At 36.8% G+C, this 19374-nt stretch overlaps 1 protein-coding gene across 1 annotated transcript in view; it reads right to left on the bottom strand.

Moving 5' to 3' along the window:
• The window catches only part of Rpn13 (regulatory particle non-ATPase 13), a 42304-nt gene that overhangs the window by 2352 nt on the left and 20578 nt on the right, over positions 1–19374 (bottom strand). Inside the window, exons 4-6 of the mRNA XM_089099341.1 lie at positions 15439–15556; positions 9794–9993; positions 6935–7104 (exon numbers count right to left, since the gene is read on the bottom strand). Coding sequence (XP_088955467.1) covers positions 6935–7104; positions 9794–9993; positions 15439–15556 — 488 coding nt within the window. The remainder of the gene's footprint in view (positions 1–6934; positions 7105–9793; positions 9994–15438; positions 15557–19374) is intronic.

Consider the following 19374-nt stretch of genomic DNA (forward strand, 5'->3'; position numbering starts at 1 on the left):
GGGGGGTGTCATCCTAAAACACCGAATTTCCAGAACTTTCAACTACGCTGAACAAAATGGCTGTCTAAAAAAGCTTATTGGATGTGTTTGGGGAAATAGTGGGCGTGAGAGGGGGGTTAGTTGTCCTCCAATCACTTTCGACTATTAAAAAGGGCACTAGTCCTTTGAATTTCCAATCGAATGCACCCTTTTTCAAGTTTCTACGACAAAGCTTTCAATATAAACCTTAAATGCCCCCAAGGCATAACTTGTAACCCTTACCCTGAGGTCTCTGAGGGAGAGGGGTTGTCATCCTCAAAGACTTAATTTCCAGAACTAACAACTACTTCGAGAAAAATGGCTATCTCAAAATTTTGATTGGATGTGTTTGGATAAATGATGGGCGTGAGAGGGGGGTTAGTTACCCTCCAATCACTTTTGACTATTAAAAATGGTACTAGCCCTTTGAATTTCCAATCGAATGAGCCCTTTTTCAAGTTTCTACAACAAAGCTTTGAATGAAAACCTTATATGCCCCCAGGGCAAAACTTACAATCCCTGCCCTGAGGAATGCGGGGGGGGGGGGTTGTCATCCTCAAAGAACTAACTTCCAGAACTTTCAACTACGTTCAACCAAATGGCTATCTCAAAATTTTGATTGGATGTGTTTGGGTGTGAAGATGGGCGTGAGAGGGGGGTTAATCGCCCTCCAATCACTTTCAACTATTAAAAAGGGCACTAGCCCTTTGAATTTCCAATCAAATGAGCCCTTTTTGAAGTGTTTACGACAACACTTTCTATAAAAACCTTATATGCCCCTAGGGTATAACTTACAACCCTTGCCCTGAGGGCTCTGGGGGAGTGTCCTCCTCAAAGCATAATTTCTATCTGGAAATCAACTACGCTGAACAAAATGGCTATCCAAAAATTTTGATTGGATGTGTTTCGGGAAATGGTGAGCGGGGAAGGAGTGTTAGTTGCCTTCCGATTACTTTCGAGCATTAAAAAGGGCACAAACCACTTCAATTTCCAATTGAATGAGCCCTTTTCGAAGTTTCTACGACAACTTCTTCGATACAAAGTGCCCTGGTCTAAAGGAAAAAATAAAAAAAATAATATATTGTGCCAACATCGTTCTTATATGCCCCCAGGGCATAACTTAAAACCCTTGCCTTGAAGGCTGTGGGGGGGGGGGGGCGGTTGTCATTGTCAAAGACCTAATTTCCAGAACTTTCAACTACGTGAAACAAAACGGCTACCTCAAAATTTTGATTGGATACGTTTGGGGAAATGATGGGTTTGAGAGGTGGGTTAGTTGCCCTTCAATCACTTTCGACTGTTAAAAAGGGCACTAGCCCTTTCAATGTCTAAGCAAATGAGCTCTTTTGAAGTTTTTTACGACAAAACTTTCTATATAAGCCTTATATGCCCCAGGGTAACATTTGCCCAAAGGGTTGTGGGGTGGGGGGAGGCTTGTCATCCTCAAAGACATAATTTCCAGATCTTTCAACTACGTTGAACAAAATGAATATTTCAAAATTTTGATTGTATGTCTTTGGGGAAATGGTGGGCGTGAGAGGGGGATTAGTTGCTCTCCAAATCACTTTCGACTTTTAAAAAGGACATTAGCCATTTCAATTTCCAATCGAATAAGCCCTTTTTGAAATTTCTACGACAACATTTTCTATAAAAACCTTATATGCCCCCAGGGCATAACTTACAACCCTTGCACTGAGGGATGTGGAGGGGGGCGTCATCCTTAAAGATCGAATTTCCAAAACTTTCAACTACGTTGAACAAAATGGCTATCTAAAAATTTTGATTGGATGTGTTTGGGGAAAAGGTGGGCGTGAGCGGGGGGTTAGTTGTCCTCCAATCACTTTTGACAATTAAAAAGGGCACTAGCCCTCTGAATTTCCAATCGAATGCACCCTTTTTCAAGTTTTTACGACAAAGCTTTCAAGAAAAACCTTATATGACCCCAGGGCATAACTTGTAACCCTTGCCCTGAGGGCTCTGAGGGGGAGGGGTTGTCATCCTCAAAGACTTAATTTCCAGAACTAACAACTACTTCGAACAAAATGGCTATCTCAAAATTTTGATTGGATGTGTTTGGATAAATGATGGGCGTGAGAGGGGGGTTAGTTACCCTCCAATCACTTCCGACTATTAAAAATGGCACTGTCCCTTTGAATTTCCAATCGAATGAGCCCCTTTTCAAGTTTCTACGACAAAGCTTTGAATGAAAACCTTATATGCCCCCAGGGCATAACTTATAACTCTTGCCCTAAAGACTGCGGGGGGAGTGTCCTGCTCAAAGGTATGAATTCCAGAAGGGCACAATCCACTCCAATTTCCAATTGAATGAGCCCTTTTCGAAGTTTCTACGACAACATCTTCGATACAAAATGCCCTGGTCTAAAGGAAAAAATAAATAAATAATACATTGTGCCAACATCGCTCTTATATGCCCCCAGGGCATAACTTAAAGCCGTGAGGGCTGTGGGGGGGTATCATCCTCAAAGACCTAATTTCCAGAACTTCCAATTTCCAATTGAATGAGCCCTTTTCGAAGTTTCTACGACAACTTCCAACATCGTTCTAATGCCCCCAGGGCATAACTTAAAACCCTTGTCCCGAGGGCTTTTGGGGAGTGTCCTCCTCAAAAACATAATTTGTATGTGTTTGGGGAAATGGTGCACGGGGAAGGGGTGTTAGTTGCCTCCCAATCACTTTCGACTATTAAAAAGGGCACTAACCGCTCCAACTTCCAATCGAATGAGCCCTTTTCCAAGTTTCTACGACAACTCCTTCGATACGAAGAGCCCTGGTATGAAAAAAAAAATAACACATTGTGCCAACATCGTTCTTTACTTAGGCAGCGCGATTGCGCTGCCAATGATACTACCAAGGTAAGTGAAGCTGCCCACCTGATCAATCTTTTTGTTACTCGACGTCACATTTTCATCTTCACTTATTCCTAGCCTTAGTGACTTAGTCTTAGTAACATTAATTTTCAAACCTATTCTAGCACCCTGAACTCGCAAAACCTCTCGTTCACTTTCAAATAAGATGCTTAAATCATCATCATAATCCAAGTCCAACAGAGCTTTTTCCTCCTCATTTGATTCTGTGGTCTCCCATTGCTTTTCCTGAGCTCCTTAGACAAAGCCCATTAAAATGATCTATATAAATGGGGATAGAACACAACCCTGCTTAATCCTGATTTAATACAAAACCAGCTGCTAACCTCATTTCCTACCTTAACCGCAGCAGTGTTAGGCCTATAATTTCAAATTTCCATGAGAAGTTCTTTATACAGATGTCTGAAGAATTTAATCCGCTAACCTCTCTTCATTTAGAGGTTAATATACCTGGTTAAGAATATAATATTAGTTCTGAGAGGGGCTTGTTTTAGCCCATCTTATTTTAGAGACACAGTTTTCATATATCATTCGTTTTTAAATATCCGAGCACTGTGATGAAAAGTTGAGCTTGAGTGTAAGCAGCGGGGCGACAGCCCCCCTCATATTTGGAAGAATCATATTTGATTGGGTGAAAGATATAGCCTACAACTAAAAGAGCTTTCATTCTCGAAGCATTGTTAAACAAAAGTCAAATTTTAGCGCAAGGAGCGGACGGTTAAGGGGATGGCAGCCCCCTAATCATACGTAGGATCCCTGCGTTCTAAAATAAAAACGAACAGAAATGAAATTAAACAAAAGAATATTGAAAAGAGTAAAGAGCAAAATTAAAACAACAGAAATTGTCTAATGTATGAGGAGAATTATTCCATCTTAAATCTTCCGGTGTTTGCTCAAAAATTTTACTTTTTTTCTCATCGCTTCAAGAGTGAAATTGTCTATTTAATCACATTAGTTTTAAAAAATAATATTTTCAGTACGATTGTTTTCAAAGACAATCGGCAAATAAATACTTGCAGTTACTGGCACGTACGTATTTGTTACACTAAATAATCCTGGTGTATGTTTCGAGTTCAATACTCTTTGTGAAGGTCTGTTCAGCCAAGCGTTTAACTGAAGATGGTAGTTTGAGGTATTTGAGGCACTTTAACAAATTAATTTTGAAGGGTATGCTGTGTTAGTGTATTCATGTTGCATTAAAAGAGGCAATGATCAATGGTTTCATTTTTATATTACCGGATCTGCAATATGAGGATGAGGGCGTGAGGCCAGTAGCATTGGGAATTCGATCAAAGAAAGCCTTCAGCATGTGGCCATTTGAACCTACACAGATTCTAAGGTATAATTTGGAACGGCATTTGGTGGAAAATGGAGATAAATTTAGTTTGTCATTTATCAGAGGTGCCTCTGACAATTTCGATCGAGAACTATTTTTTAGGAAAATGGGTCCCCTACAAGGCTTGTCAATATATCAGTTTTTATTTGTAATTTCATATGCATGATCATTAACCCACAATGCATAAGTGGCAAAGTATATACTGGAGAAGCGTCTTTATACCCTTAGAAGCAGAAGCATTTGCAACTGTTAAACAATGAAAAGAATCTATATCTAACTTATATTGTGAGGCCAAACCTAGGAGCTCAAGACTACATAGAATCTGAATAAATCATAATATTTTTAAATCAGAACTAGGCCGAAAATTATTTATGACACATTTCAGAGCCATATTTCTGGCATTTATATCAGCGAAACAATACATAAATTATAAAACAGTTCTTCGCTAATTGAAATGTTAAAGGAGGGAAGATATAATCGATATGCTCCACATGACACCTTTTCATTTATTTTTGATCCATCAAAAAAAGGGAAATGATTTTTATATGTTATTTTATCAAATTCAGCAAACTTTTTCTGGATATACTGGGGAGGTGTAAGTTCATTAGTCCAGTATGAGAAATTGTATTTATTAGAAGAAGTATCCAAACCCATGGAGGGGGGATCTGGGGGAAAGTGAGGGCAATAGACCCAGTAGCAACTAGGAATTTCATTTGAACATCAGCAGTTCTGCCTATTTAAAATACTTCATTCTTCTTCTTCTTGTTTGATTGTTTGGAGGCACTAAAACATAACCTCAATGGAATTCTAGGCCCAACGACAACTGAGATGGAACCCCAAGTCCCACATTGCCAAGCAGAGATCAATCTATTTTGCCACCACAGAAATGAAATTCCAACTAATTTTTGAAGCTCTCTAATTAGCTCTCGCTGAGCCGTGAACAACCCGTCTTCGAACACGGGTTGTTCTCGTCTAGTGCATCAAGCGTTTTCACAAAGCGGGTTCTCGAGGAAAACAGGAGGTTGAAACTTCAAACCCGCTGAAACTAGACGAAACTAGACTAAAAACTAGAAACTAGACAAGAACAACACGTGTTCGAACCCACTGAGCCTGAAAACGCGGCTTCCTTCTCTAAACTACAACGGACAGAAGATTTATATCTCCGGTAAGTAATTTTTTTTACCTTTTAAAAACCGTTCCCTCAAAAAGACCTGAACCATTTAACCAATATTCTTTTGTTTGATCTCTTGTGGCCACAGTTGATGAAAAAGTACTTAGATAAACGACTAATTCTATTTAAAGTAGCTAATTGTATTTAAAATAATTGTATAAAAGTTATTATTTATACTCGAAAAGATTTGCTCAAGTATTTGACTAATATTCTCTTCTTTCTTTTTCGAGTTTTTTTTTCTGGAAAAAAAAAAAAATTTTGGCTTTCTAAGAAGCATCATTATGCATTTAAAAAGTACTTTTTAACTTTTATAGGTTTTTCTTCGAAGCTACATGGGAGGAAAAGCTCAATTATTTTAAAACAACAGTCTTCACTAGCTGATTATCATTTTTAGTCTAGGTCGTTTTTAAAAACCAGAATGGAGGAAAAAGCTCAATCTTGCGAAAATTATATTTGCCTATTAAAATAGAAGAAAAAAAGAATTACAGCGCAATCTCAGTTCAATTACATTTGACTGATCGGGTAACGTTTTACTATTTGACGAATATTTTTTTTCGGTTTTTAGCTTCTTTTCGAAGTCACAATGGAGGGGAAAGCCCGTTTACATATAATTAATTTTTGTTTCTGTTTAAGAACTATTAAAAACTTTCGCAAAAAAGTCAGTTTAAGTTTCTGCACCGAATTCTAACCGTTTAGGTCACAAGTTGATGCACAAATAATTACAAAGACCACACTATTTTGATTACACAAACGAGAAAACACGAACAAAGAAACAAATAGAGCTTATTTCATTCCAGACACTGGAGATGAATACCACCGCCTTAAAAAACTTAACTTTTGTTTTTGATTTAATATTTTATGCACCATAAGAGTTCATCCACCCCTGTCACGAACCACCCTTTCCCCCACCCTGTTTACAGGTTTGTCTCATAAATGAGACGTGTCCTAAAATTGTATCGAAATTCTTTTTAGCTTTCAATTTGCATAAATTTCATTTGTCTATTATATCTAAGAGGAATTAAGATTGGGATATCTAAGTATTACTAACATCTCAGCAGGAAACACTAGGGGCCAGCCACGCCTCACATTTTCCTCTATCCTACCGTACTCAAATCTTAAATCTCGACCACCTACCATAAAGTTCTCACTTCCCTTAAATACTTTCTAGTACCCTCTTGTCAAATGGGAAGGCGTCATAACATCGAAAATTTTAAAACTTTAGTTTTTGGGTTTTAGGGGGGAGAAGGTACCTAGGTTAGGCCATGTATTTAATATATGCTATGCTTTACCCCCACCCCCCTGATGTGCAAATATATAGCCGAAATTTGTTTCTAAACTATTATATATTTATTACTATTATATAAACTTTTATGACGATTCGAGGTTCTGACGTTTCGTGCTTGTGACGGTTCACCGAAATGGTGGCATCCCTTTTCAAATCATTCAAGATGGTTCCATAGCTCGTTTGGCAGCCCGACCACCAAAAGCTATTTAGGAATATTTAACAGTAATAAAAGAAACAACCTGTTGGAACTGGGGAGAGTGAATTGTCGAACGAATTGCCTCAGCATCATCTATGCTACCGGTTGGAGTTCCCGATGGAAGGTATTCTTTGAGCTTCTGGACGAACTCTGAATTTGACAGTATCGGCTGCAATGCTTCTAAGGAGAGGCCTTCAGAAAGATTGACTGAAACTTGAGACAACAAAAAAAAATCATATTATGAAATAAAATCACATACTAAATATAAAATAATCATATAATAAATAATAAAATCTATACAAGATTGAACAAAATGAAAATCAAAGTCGGTTACCATGGGCTAGAGTTCGTTCTTCACCACGTTGCGTCTGATCTCGTAACCATGATGAGTCCTGATCCTGACATATGTAACACATCCATCACACCTAAATTAATTTAAACCAACTTTTCGGAATAATAGATTTTCAAAGAAATATAAAAAGCAATGTTAAAACCTAAAACAAGCTAAAAGAAATGAAGGCAAATAAACGAGCAGAAACTAAGGTGAACAGTTCATGTCAAACTTGAAACAAACAAAGTTACCACAATTTGACAAAAAAATAGTAGTTTGAACAGGTTTTCATTTTTCATTATCACCTCAGAAAATTAAATACAGCCCAAATTTTCTGGACTATTTATGCTTCCAAATTTCCTAGACTTTTCGCAAATAAAAGGAAGTAAAAATACTTTTACCAAAAACTGTTAATTACACTCTAATAATCAATATAATACACAACAAATTTAACAAAACATTTTCAAATGCTTTCAGGCGTTTCCTTTAACTACTTATCAAGACATTGTTGAACGCCATCTTTTTAATCTATTCTCAGTAAAAATTTTTGTATTAGGCTACGTTGTGTATTTTTTTTTTCAATCTTTCTGCCCTTTGGGTTCTATTTTTTTTTTCGAGATTTTCACTGCTAAAAATAGGGAACTAATCGGAAGTAGAATGTTTATGGTTAGGATTTGCCTGTGTTCGAAGCAATCAATTTAGTTTCATTCGTCCAAGATGCAATAAGTTGTCATCATTATCTTCTTTTTCTTCTTTAGAATATATGGAAAATTAAATGGTAAATCACTACCTAATTCGCCAATTCTGTTGGTGAATTACACCAGCAAACTAGAAAAGTGTTGCACACCCGCCAACTAAACAGATTGCTTCAAAAATTATCAGTTCAAGTTCTAAGATATTATTTACAGATCAATGTTTTACAATTTTGAAGAAAATTGAATCAAAATGAAAAATAGTCACAAAATAGTATCCTTTAAGAAACATTAGCAAAACCAATTTGAAAGCAAGATTCGACCAAATCTGAAACACCCAGAAGAATTTGTGCTCTTATTCCACGTTGTACACGTTGTACAATTATAGCACACGTTGCTTAAATTTGCGATTCCGCCTCTGGTATCAAGTGCTTTGAATTTTTTTCAAAATTAAGATTCGCCAATTCTTCAACATTATCATTTAGAATATTTAATTACGAAAGGTTATTAAAGCACACAGTAACGACACCTTTTGTAATGCTAAAACTTAGTGTTGAAAGTAAGAAAAAGTGTCTGGGTATTGATCAAATCATAATGCCCAAACTGAAAGTGCGTAACTGAAAATTTTTCAAAATTTTACAGCAGAAAAGAGTAATAAAGTTTATTATAGGCAATAATCGTTTATTTTTCAGATAAATTAATCGAAAATTATGTACTGCATTGTGTTTTTCTATAATAAAACGATTGATAAACTTAACAATTTTCGAACTTTTCAAGAAAACTAGAAAATCGATTTAAGCCGTTTCGTTGTGGTCACTGAGACATTCTTAAAAAATAAGAATATTTTAATATTTTAATAAATAAGAACATTCGATCAACTATGGCACAATTTCCCTTCTTCATACATAAAAGAAGAAAAAGAGGCATAATTAATACCACGTATTTTCAGCTTTAAAAAACTAAAAAATTCAAAATAGCTTTTTAGTTCTTGTAAGTATTGCCATATACACCCCAACATGGGCGTAAATAACTTCTTCTCTAGGGGGGAGGGAGCCGATTCTTTGATGAAGGGTGGGGGGAGGGGCTGAAGTTATATTGGAAGTTCACAAAACCTTACAATACCAGCAAGTTATATCATACCTATGAAATCTTTATTAATAAGTAATAACCAAAAATCATACACCATCGATAAGTTTCAGCATTAATCAATCTTCTGGGATTAGAGCTAAATATTTCCAAGACATTATGGATAATTGCTTTTTGTTTGACATTTATTCTGTCATTCCAGCTGCTTATTTCAAGCTTTTTCAATCATCTACCTTTTTAACCATCAAGTGTTTTTTTTAACCATTTACCTTTTTTCAACTGCTTTTTCAAAATTGTCTAGTGTAAATTTGAAGTTCTAGAGGGGGGGGGAAGCTGCCCCCCTCTGACCCCTTCCGTACGCCCATGCACCCTAAGTTTAAGATAAAAAATTTTAAGCTAACCTTCGCATTTGGCAATACAATTGAGAATTTTCTCTTTTTTTTTTGTTCAAGTAATTTTTCATTTAAAATAATTTTTGGTAAATACATTTGGTAAATACTCTATGGTCGCACTTCATACTTGACATAGTAACTAATTTTCGGAAAACGTTTCGTGCACCCTTTAATTCTGGTTATTAAAAAGTGGTAACCAGTGTCTTGAAAAACAGTGTTTTCCAGAAAGAGACCTTAGGTAATATTGTTTCTGTGGGGAGAGGGAGAGAGTAATGGTTTCTGCATGGCGGTCTCAATTAATTTGATGGACACTAAGAAATATATCTATTAAATCCATATCTTATGGATTTAGATATGGACAAATCCATACTTTATAAAAACAAATTACAGAAAAAGATTACCAGGAGGGGTTTTCTCTTCATTTGGAACAGCAATCCCAGATAATATAGACTGAAGAGTGCTCAACTGTACACCACTACCTGTAGATTGTTGAGGAGTTGCTGAGGTTGTAGTTGTTGTCGTCGACGGGGCTGCTGGAGTTGTTGCTGGAGTTGCAGCCGGCGTTACAGAAGTGGCACGCTGCTCTCTACGACTTCTAGCGCTGTAAAGATATAGAATATATTTCAAAGAACACTCACAGCGAGACAATAAGCAACCTGTCAGAAATAGCACAAATAAGAATTCCACTTAATATAAAAAGGGAAAACACTAGGAAATAGTGTTTATCACCTGTTCATACGCAAAGAAAAGACTAAACAATAACAAAAAAAGGCTGAAAATCATTACTATGTTTAGTTTTATTATGACGATAATTAGAAAGGCTATGACATATATTGTTGTGCTTCTTTTTATCGTCCTTGATTATCACAGAATAGAAGGCATATTCAGACGGATATGCGTCAAAACTGCACGGAATTTGGTCGATTGACAGAAATTATCCCAAAATTTTTGCTAAAAGGGGTCATCTTTAATTGCCCAAAGACGATCGACATTGCTTCGAATCCAGTAGGACAGGATTTGATTTGAACTTTGACCCTGTGATGAGAAACCACCCGCACAGTGATGTTTAGCTCACCTTCTTCAATCAGACGGACTGCAGCTTCCAAGAGTAAAAGTACAGTCAGTCCTACCTTAAACTATTTCACACTAGGCGACCAAGTTTAGCAATACCTTCGTTTCAGCCTTCATTGAAAATGTTGGTAATAACCCCATCCCATCCCTCACTCCTTTGATATTCCTTTGTCTTGTGGCTCATTTCCCTCTAAAGGGAACAATAAGTGGACGTATTTTTCTTTAATGTTCCAGCCCTTCTTTCAGTTTTATGTCGTAAAAGCATAATTTAATTAATATGTCATGGCGACTGTTCTCTCTTATTATTTATTACTTTGCTTTTCGCAAGACGACAGTACTTTGATTTTCCTTGTGAATCAAAACACAAATTTAGCGTTTTCTGTTTTACTTGTTATGTGAAAGCTGCTATTCATTCTATTTATTTACAAGCGTGTACACTTTCAGCACGTGGAAGATCCCTTAAGGTATTGAAGTCTATTCTCAGGAAAGGACAACTAAAGGCTCATTTCCCTATTCCTTGTACTAGGGAGATATGACTGCTATTGTTTTGTAAGGTAGTATTATAGAGTGTAATTCCGCTTAGCGTAAAAGATTTTTATCACCCCCATTCCCACTTTTTTTTTATTTTCTAAATCTGAACGAGTCAACTGAACATTATTCCTGAATAGAAGCGTCATATCTGATTTAAATAAGACCAAAAATTACAAAAAATATTGAAGTGTACTTTTTATGATTACAACCCTTAGAGGAGTGTTTTCCAAACTAGGAGGCGCACCTCCCTAGGGAGGCACGGACTAGTCTAAGGGGAGGCACGAACATTAGCCAGGATTGACAAAAAATTTCAGGCCGACGATCTTTACCATTAATTCGTTTCTCGGATACACACTACAAAATTCACATTACAAGTGGAAAAAGGAACTGATGAAGCTAAAACCGTGTATTTAATTGGATATTTTCGATGCGTTGAAGAGAATAAAATAACTGAAGATGCATATTTTTGCAAACTCATTCCTGGTAAATCCATATCTAGTAAAATCCACACCACATCTAGTATAAAAAAATATAAGTGTGGGACTTGGACGTTTCTATAAAAGTAACAAAAGCTATAAACTAAGTCAAAAACAGTTTATTATAAGTGACATTATTTACAAAGCTGCGAGACAATATGGGAGCTACTTACACCTCCCTTTCTTAATATTGGGAAGAACGCTGGCTATCTTGTGCCAGAGTAATTCAGGGGATCCTCAAAGTGTAAATTGCAATTTTTATCGAGAAAAAAAATATATGAAAACGGGGAGACAAGCATGTTTAGGGATGGGGATTTAATTATCAAACTGACATGTTTGGTGGAAATTTTAGGAAAATTAAGCTTTTTGAATAAATCGATGTAAGGGCCAAAGATACATCTATTGATTACAAAAGATAATTTGAAAGCATTCATAAAAAATGTGAGCTATGAAAGGCAAATTTGGAAAAAAAAAGCTTGACATGCTTCCACTTTTAAATTTGCGCACCCAAAATAACAGACGCAAGCAAAAATCCATTTGCTGAACACTTGAATGCTTTGTTAGTTGATTTATTAAATTATTTTCCTGATCTTTATTTTTACAAACTATGCGTGGATATAGAATCCATTTATCGACGAAGAAGATGAATTTAAATTAACAAGTAATGAAAAAGAAAACTCTATTTAAATAGCCTGTGTTAATTGTTTAATCTAAAATTCTTAGAGCTCAGCTCTAATTCAATTTTCGCTAGACATTAAACGTGAATATAATATTTTGTCAAATAAAGCTTAAAAAGCACTGATGCCTTTCGCAAAATTTTATTTATACAAAACAGGATTTTCTGTATTAGCTGAAATGAAACCCAAATATCATGTTCGTTTGGTTATAGAAAAGGAGCTTCATGCAGTTATCTCATCATTGACATTAAGATTACACAAACTTTGTGCTAATTATAGGTAAGCATATCCATCTCATTAAAAGACAACAATATAAAATTGTTATTTGTTCTCCTTGTTTTAAGAGTTTGTCTTAATAAATCTTGTAGTACTAAACATTTTCGTGTCTGTGTTATTTGCTAAAATGGAAGGGAGGCACCATACGATTAAACATTTTTAAGGGAGCCTGGGCATGGGCGTAGAGAGGGGGCAGGGGGCAGCTGCCCCCCACCCTAGACCTTCAAATTTAAATTAGACATGGCTGAAAAAGCAGATGGTTTGGAAAAAGCAGTTGATAGAACTCCATCACAATATCGACTGCATCCCCCCTAGACAATATGCTGCCTAATGCTGCCTACGCCCATGAGCCTGGATAAAACGAAGCTTGGAAACCACCGCCTTAGAGGTTTAATAATCCAATCTCCTAGATCAAAAGGCCATTATGGTTTTCGCAGCTGCAACTTAGTTACGAGCCATGTTTCCCAGTAATCAAAAATCAAAATTAATCATTCACAAAAAACGAGAAACGTAAAGAAAACAAAATAAATATAATAAATTATAACAACTTTCGCTATAACCTGTATTCTTCAATTCTTATATATAAGAAACATGCATGTTTTGAAGGGAGTAAAAACTTTATCTGGTAAAATCTGAATAAAAACCCTTCCTTTAGATTTTAGATTTAGATTTTTAGATTTCACTTCGGAGGGGACTCATTGCATTGAAAATTGGAAGTTGAAGAGCCATTTTTAAGAGTCAAGTTTATTGGAGGGCAGCTATACCTCCCCCCCCACGTCATATTTTTCCCCCAATGCATCCGATAGAAATTTTAAGATAGTCACTTGTTCAAAAATAGTCCAACCATCTCATAACACGGCCTTTGGGGTTGACACAACCCCTCAAAGTATGGGGGATAAGGGTTTTAAGTTATGCCCCCCGGGGGGGGGGGTACGGTTTTTATGAAGAGCTGGTCTTGTGAACTTTAGAGGAGGCTCATTTAATTGGAAATGCATACTTCTAGTTAATTTTAAGAGTCAAGCGAGATAGAGCGAAAATAGCCCCCCCCCCCTCTCCTTGATATCCTCTTTTCCCCAAACACATTCTATAGAAATTGTGAGACAGCCATTTTGTAGCCAATAGTCCAAAGAGAATATAACAATGTCTTCAGTAATCAAATATAAAAAATATTTAGGCGGACGTTGAACTAAATCAAAACAAACTATGAGCATGTGAACTTTCAAAACGGTGACAAAGCAATATCCCGAGAACAATTTATATTATTAAGTTAGATCTTTAAGAGTAAGTTGTGGGATATTTTGAACTAGCCAGAAAGCACTATGTGCATACTTTTAGTTCTACAACTACAGTTACTGTAACTAATGACGCTTAGAGTATTACGGTGAAACTTCTAGGAAGTGTTTGGGAGGCATTCCAATTAAACGAAACAACTGTATACATGCAGGTTTTCAAAAAGGCATATAAGCAATATCGTAGGAAGCACCACTCTATAATAGCTAGAAATATCACTGAAACATTTAAAGAAGCTAATTCGATTCAAAATTAAAAGTTTTAGTGTGCTTTCTAAGACTAAAAAGCGATTGGATGACAATCAGCCCGTCTCTCAAGCCGATTTATTTCCCAAACACATCTAGTCAAAATTTTGAGACAAGGGTTTGTTCAGCATAGGAGAACGGTCCAGCAACTATGTCCTTAGGAATATTGGGCATGTCAAACCCTCACAATTATGCCAAACTATGGATTCGTATAAAAAAAAAAAACCGAAAAGATATAAAATATTATTTTTTTTGCAAGAAAATGACTTTGTCAATAAAAAACGAACAGAAACTCATCTAAAAAAAACTTTTTCCACAAAACAAGCTTTTCAAAGAAAAGTAAAGAGCTCCATTAAGAAAAAATGGGCAGAAATGAAGTCCAGTAATCATCCAAGCGTAAAACTGCCATAAATCACTATCAATAAATAATTGAAACTCAAAATGAACAGAAATTAGAATAAATAGCCGAGTCAAATTCGAAACGAGCAAAAATTAACATTAGTAGGGCTGATAACCCCCATTAGGCTTACTGAAAAAAAAAAAAAATGACCGTGGATTGTCAGTTTAATTTACCTATACTGATATTTATTCCTTAAAATAAAAAAATGGGTAAAAAAAGTGAGTAAAAAAAGTTTTTTACTTAGGCTATTTAAGTAAAAAAAGCGAAAAAATTTAAACATATTTTGTTTTCAGTAAAGCGCAAATTATGTTCTGGTCTTGAGATGGCATGGGGGTTCTCAGCCCTAGTAATGTTAATTTTTGCTCGTTTTGAGTTTGAATCGGCAATTTATTATAATTTCTATTCGTTTTGAGTTTCATTTAATTGTTCATAGTGATGTGTGGTAGTTTTACTCTTGGAAGATTATTTGACTCTATTTCTGCCCATTTTTGGCTTAATAGAGCTCTTTATTTTTCTCTGAAAACTTATTCTGTGGAAAGTTTTTTAAATTAATAAAAATATATAACACCGTGATTCAGCCAGGGGGGACAAGCGCCCCCCTTTCCCTCCCCCCTTATGGGCACCCGTGGCTATTAAGCTACATATTACATATATTTAAGCTATGTTATCATAGCATGATTCATCTTAGAAAGCACTTGAGTAAAGGTCTTGAACCCCACAATCTGACACGAGCATTTTACACAAGCACATTTTTCTACGTGCTAAAAAGAAATATATCGTATAACCGAAATCACAGCACAAATATACAAAATAGAATAGAAATGAGACCTGCAAAAAAAAAGTTTTGCCAATCAATAGTTTGCAAAAAAAGACAAAAACTAAGTCTTAATTCCTTTTAATGTCGGGCGTTTTTTTTTAAGTAAAGGACATGCAAGATGGACCCGTAAAGCAAATCTTTTGAAACGTCTGTTTAACTCTATGATTTACTTTTTTCTTTAGGATCAGAGGAATTCAGATCTTTTTTGGTTCCTGAAGAGGTGAACAATATTGAAAAGTTCAAGTGATTTTGAATATATTTACCCTCCTTCAGGCGTGGAAAGGAGCGAAGAAATGCCAGGAAGTCCACCAACTCCTCCAAAAAATTGCATCAGCTGTTGCTGTGACATATTGCTAAGCAAACTTTGCAAATCTCGATCACCTGTGAAGAAACAATCATTTTTACTAACTCATCTGTTTAACAGCTACTCAGTATTTTTTCGTGTTTTTCATTCAACGAAGGCCGTAAGTAACGTATGACCCATGTCATGCATTACACTAATTAATACAATAAGACTGCCAATCTGCATCAACTATATTATTTTTTTACAATTTAAAACATAGTAGGGGAATCTGCTTTCATCCTTTGCAAAAATTGGAGTTCTTTTCTATTCTAAAACTTAATAATTGCCCTAACACAAATTTGATAATTTTTTCAATCAACAGATTAGTTTAGGAGATTATAATTCAGGAAGAAACTCAAGTTTTGGAAGGAAGTGAAAAGTACTTCTTAATTATAAAATTTTGAACCTATGCCGTTAAAACTAAGTTTGTCTACTACAAAGCCCTTTTCTGTCACAATGGGTAACTTCCTGGCTACATATAATACACTCTAAGCAAAAACCAGCCTAAAAACCCCATCAAGGCGTTGAAAAGTCAAAGCTTTTAAACCAAAAAGATTCTCTAAGGATAATCTCCTTCAGAACGTACCTTGCTGTTGCACAGTATTTGTCTTTGGCGGCGAAGTGCTTTGTGGCCAAACTCCTCCGCTCCTAACCGTTCATGGGAGACCCAAATGCGCACCTCGAAGTGGTATCTCGTGGATCTTGCGACGAGTCACGCGCCAGACGAAGTCGAATGCTACCGCACACAGGGCACCGTGAGTCTGGACAGCTTACGGTTAAAAACAATTCCTATGTAATATTTGAATGAATACCGAATAGTCTCAACCGTTTTCCTTCTACTATACCGTCCCTAGCTTTAAGCGACACTTCCTCGTCTCATAAAATAGTGACAAGGCCAATAAATGAGCAAACCCTTTTAACACATATTAATCAGATGAAGTAGAATTTTTGAGTTTTTTTGCTAGAGCTTAAGACCCATGAAAAATCTAACAACCCGCCAAATTACGGTTCATAAATTGAACAGATATAAGGCGAATGTGGTCTACTTTTCCGAAACGAGGATCAGTCAAGTCCAAGGCAGTATTCAGAACTAAATCAGAGAAAAATATGAATTTATCAACTACAAAGTACAACAAAGATCTTGACCTTAGGGAGTGGGGTTCATGCTGAGTTCTCTAGTTCACTGAGCGCTGCTAGCGTGGGACCCTATAAGCCCAAGAATTGCCTTGGTTCACTTAAAGGCAAACTGTTTAATATTAGCATCATAGCAGAATATACTCCCACCCACTACACTGTTGAAGCCCAAAAAGATTCATTTTAGGTGCAGCCAGTGAATATAGTGAAAAGATATATAAAGAGAGACTACCTCATAGTTGCACAAAACTAGAATGGATGAGTTGGACCTACTAACCAGTCAATCCATCACATGATCGCAAACTGCATATACAAACTCTTACCTTAGCCTTAGATCCTCCTGTGCCTCTGGAGGCACCGAGAGCATCGACGAAGAGACACCAGACGTCCTTCAAATGGGCTGCTGCCATAACGTCTACCCAATGGGGTTGTATGGATGTATTCGCGTTGAGAAGGTCCCTCTGGTATGTTCGGCATAGTGTGTTCTTTGGTTTTCCCCTTTGCCACGTTCCCGTTGGATGCCACTGGAGGATGGATTTTGGTGTTCGGTTGTCTTTCATTCGTACAACATGTCCCAGTAATTTGGCGTATTGTCTGGCTCGAGACGTGTTGTGTCCAGTTTATCTTAAGGATTCTTCACAGACAATTCTTCTAAAAGGCTTGGAGTCACTTCTGTTGCTACTGATTTTACTTCCAGCATTCGCTTCCATAAAGCATAACTGGGAGGACATTACTGATGAAGACTCGAAGTTTTAGCCGGTTTGAGAACTTCTGTGAGCGCAAAATCTGTTTAATCCTGGTAAACGAGCCACTAGCCTGTTCGATACGAGTATGGATCTCTTTGTCTATTGCCCCTGTGTTCTCTACTGTGCTTCCCAGATATTTATGTTGAACAACCTGCTCTAAATCCTCGTTGCCACACTTTATGTTGAGGGGGGATCCAGTGACAGCCATACTTTTAGTTTTTGATGCATTTATCTTGAGGCCAAACCGTAGTGCATTTTCTCTCACAACATCTAAGAACTGTTGGAGTTTCTGCTTGTCTGATTCGAGGAGACTAATGTCGTCTGCGAAGGCTATATCTGCAATCCTTTTTTATTTTCTGATTGGGATTCCGATATTTGTGTATCCGCGGAGGATTTAATCTATCACCAGTATGAAGAGAAAAGGGGATAGGACACATCTTTGCTTTACTCCAGAGTTGATCCTGAAATATCTCGATTAGCCTTCACTCATCTGTACGCAGCACTCCGTGCTCTCGTACAGTGTCATAATTAGCCTTACGAGTTGCGAACAGCGATACAATAAAGGTGAGTGCTTCATCCAGTTTACTCACAACCATGAACTTAAAAGAATCACTAACTCTCTCTTTTTACACAAGAGTTCGTAAAGCATCGCATGACAACCAAATGATAATGTCGTCACAGCTCAGATTGATTATATCTTAGTTAGGAAATATGGGGAAGCTCTGTTCAAGATGTCTGTACCTAAAGAAGAGCCTGTACTGGATCCTAACCAAGCAGCGATTATACCCTCGCTGTGGCAAAGCTTTTTCTCGACCTTAACGCAAGGATCAAGCAGACAGCACAGGCAACATCGCGAAACTGGATTCCAATGAAAAGAAAGATAAATTTTCACTTCATGTCCAAAACAGATAAGATTCTCTACACAGTAATGAACAAGACGCTTAAGAAATGAGCTTGCAGTCCAAGACCACCACGACTGAAGTAGTATCTGATGTACTCGGGTACTCCCACCCCTCCAGACAGAGTTGAACATGGAAATAATCCTGTGCTTCAAGCCATCTAGGCAAACCGTATGAGTCTGAACTAAGAGAGCACATCAAGCAAAGCGCAAAAAAAGACCAAGCCCGTCACTGGGAGGAAGTCCATGATTTAGAAAGCCCAGCGCAAAAACATGGCTCAATACGCACATTTCAAATTCTTAAGAAATCAATTGGAAAGAAGTTGTGGTTGTCCGACATTATCAATGATAAGCAATGGATTACTACAGCTGAATACAACCATAAAGTGCAGGCGTTTCACCTGATATTTATAAATCCTTCCTCGATCTGATTTTAAACTAATAGCTATGCGCAATTTATAAGGATATGGGAAACAAAGAAATCTTAAAGGATTGGAAAATATCAAAATATCACCATGATCCTATTGCAGAGATTTCAAACTGTATGTCAGCGAACAGCCGGACACGAGAATAACAGTCGGATATTCAACCTGGCAGAGGATCTTGAGATATATATATTTTTTTAAATCATTGAATAATGTTAGCTCATCAACATTTTCGTTGATTACGTTGCCACCAGCCAGTCAAAGGAACAAAATACTTTTAGAAGGTTCTCCTTCATGTTGACATCACCGACGTCAATGCAAGGGGGGGCCCCTACATTGTTTTGCTCCCTACTAGATTTTGAAAAATACCATTTGAGGGGTGTTTTCACTGAAAAATGCCTTTTATTTTTGTTTTTTTCATTGATAAAATGACAAATTTGCCTTCCTCCTCTGGAACTTGGAAAATCAGTTCCACCCCCCCCCCAATCCCCGTAAGTTTTCGGGGACTAATACAACTAGATGGGATGCTGCAAAAATTCATCGACATTCTAAAAGCTTATTGTCGAGGATATGCATCCAGAGTTAGATGGTATAGTTAAGTTCCTCAGCTTGATATAGAATGGATTATGAAACAAGACCATATAGCCTCATTG

This window comes from Artemia sp. Qi Xiang Cuo, chromosome 13 (genome assembly GCF_049724085.1).
Source record: "Artemia sp. Qi Xiang Cuo chromosome 13, ASM4972408v1, whole genome shotgun sequence".
Taxonomy (NCBI): Eukaryota; Metazoa; Arthropoda; class Branchiopoda; order Anostraca; family Artemiidae; genus Artemia; species Artemia sp. Qi Xiang Cuo.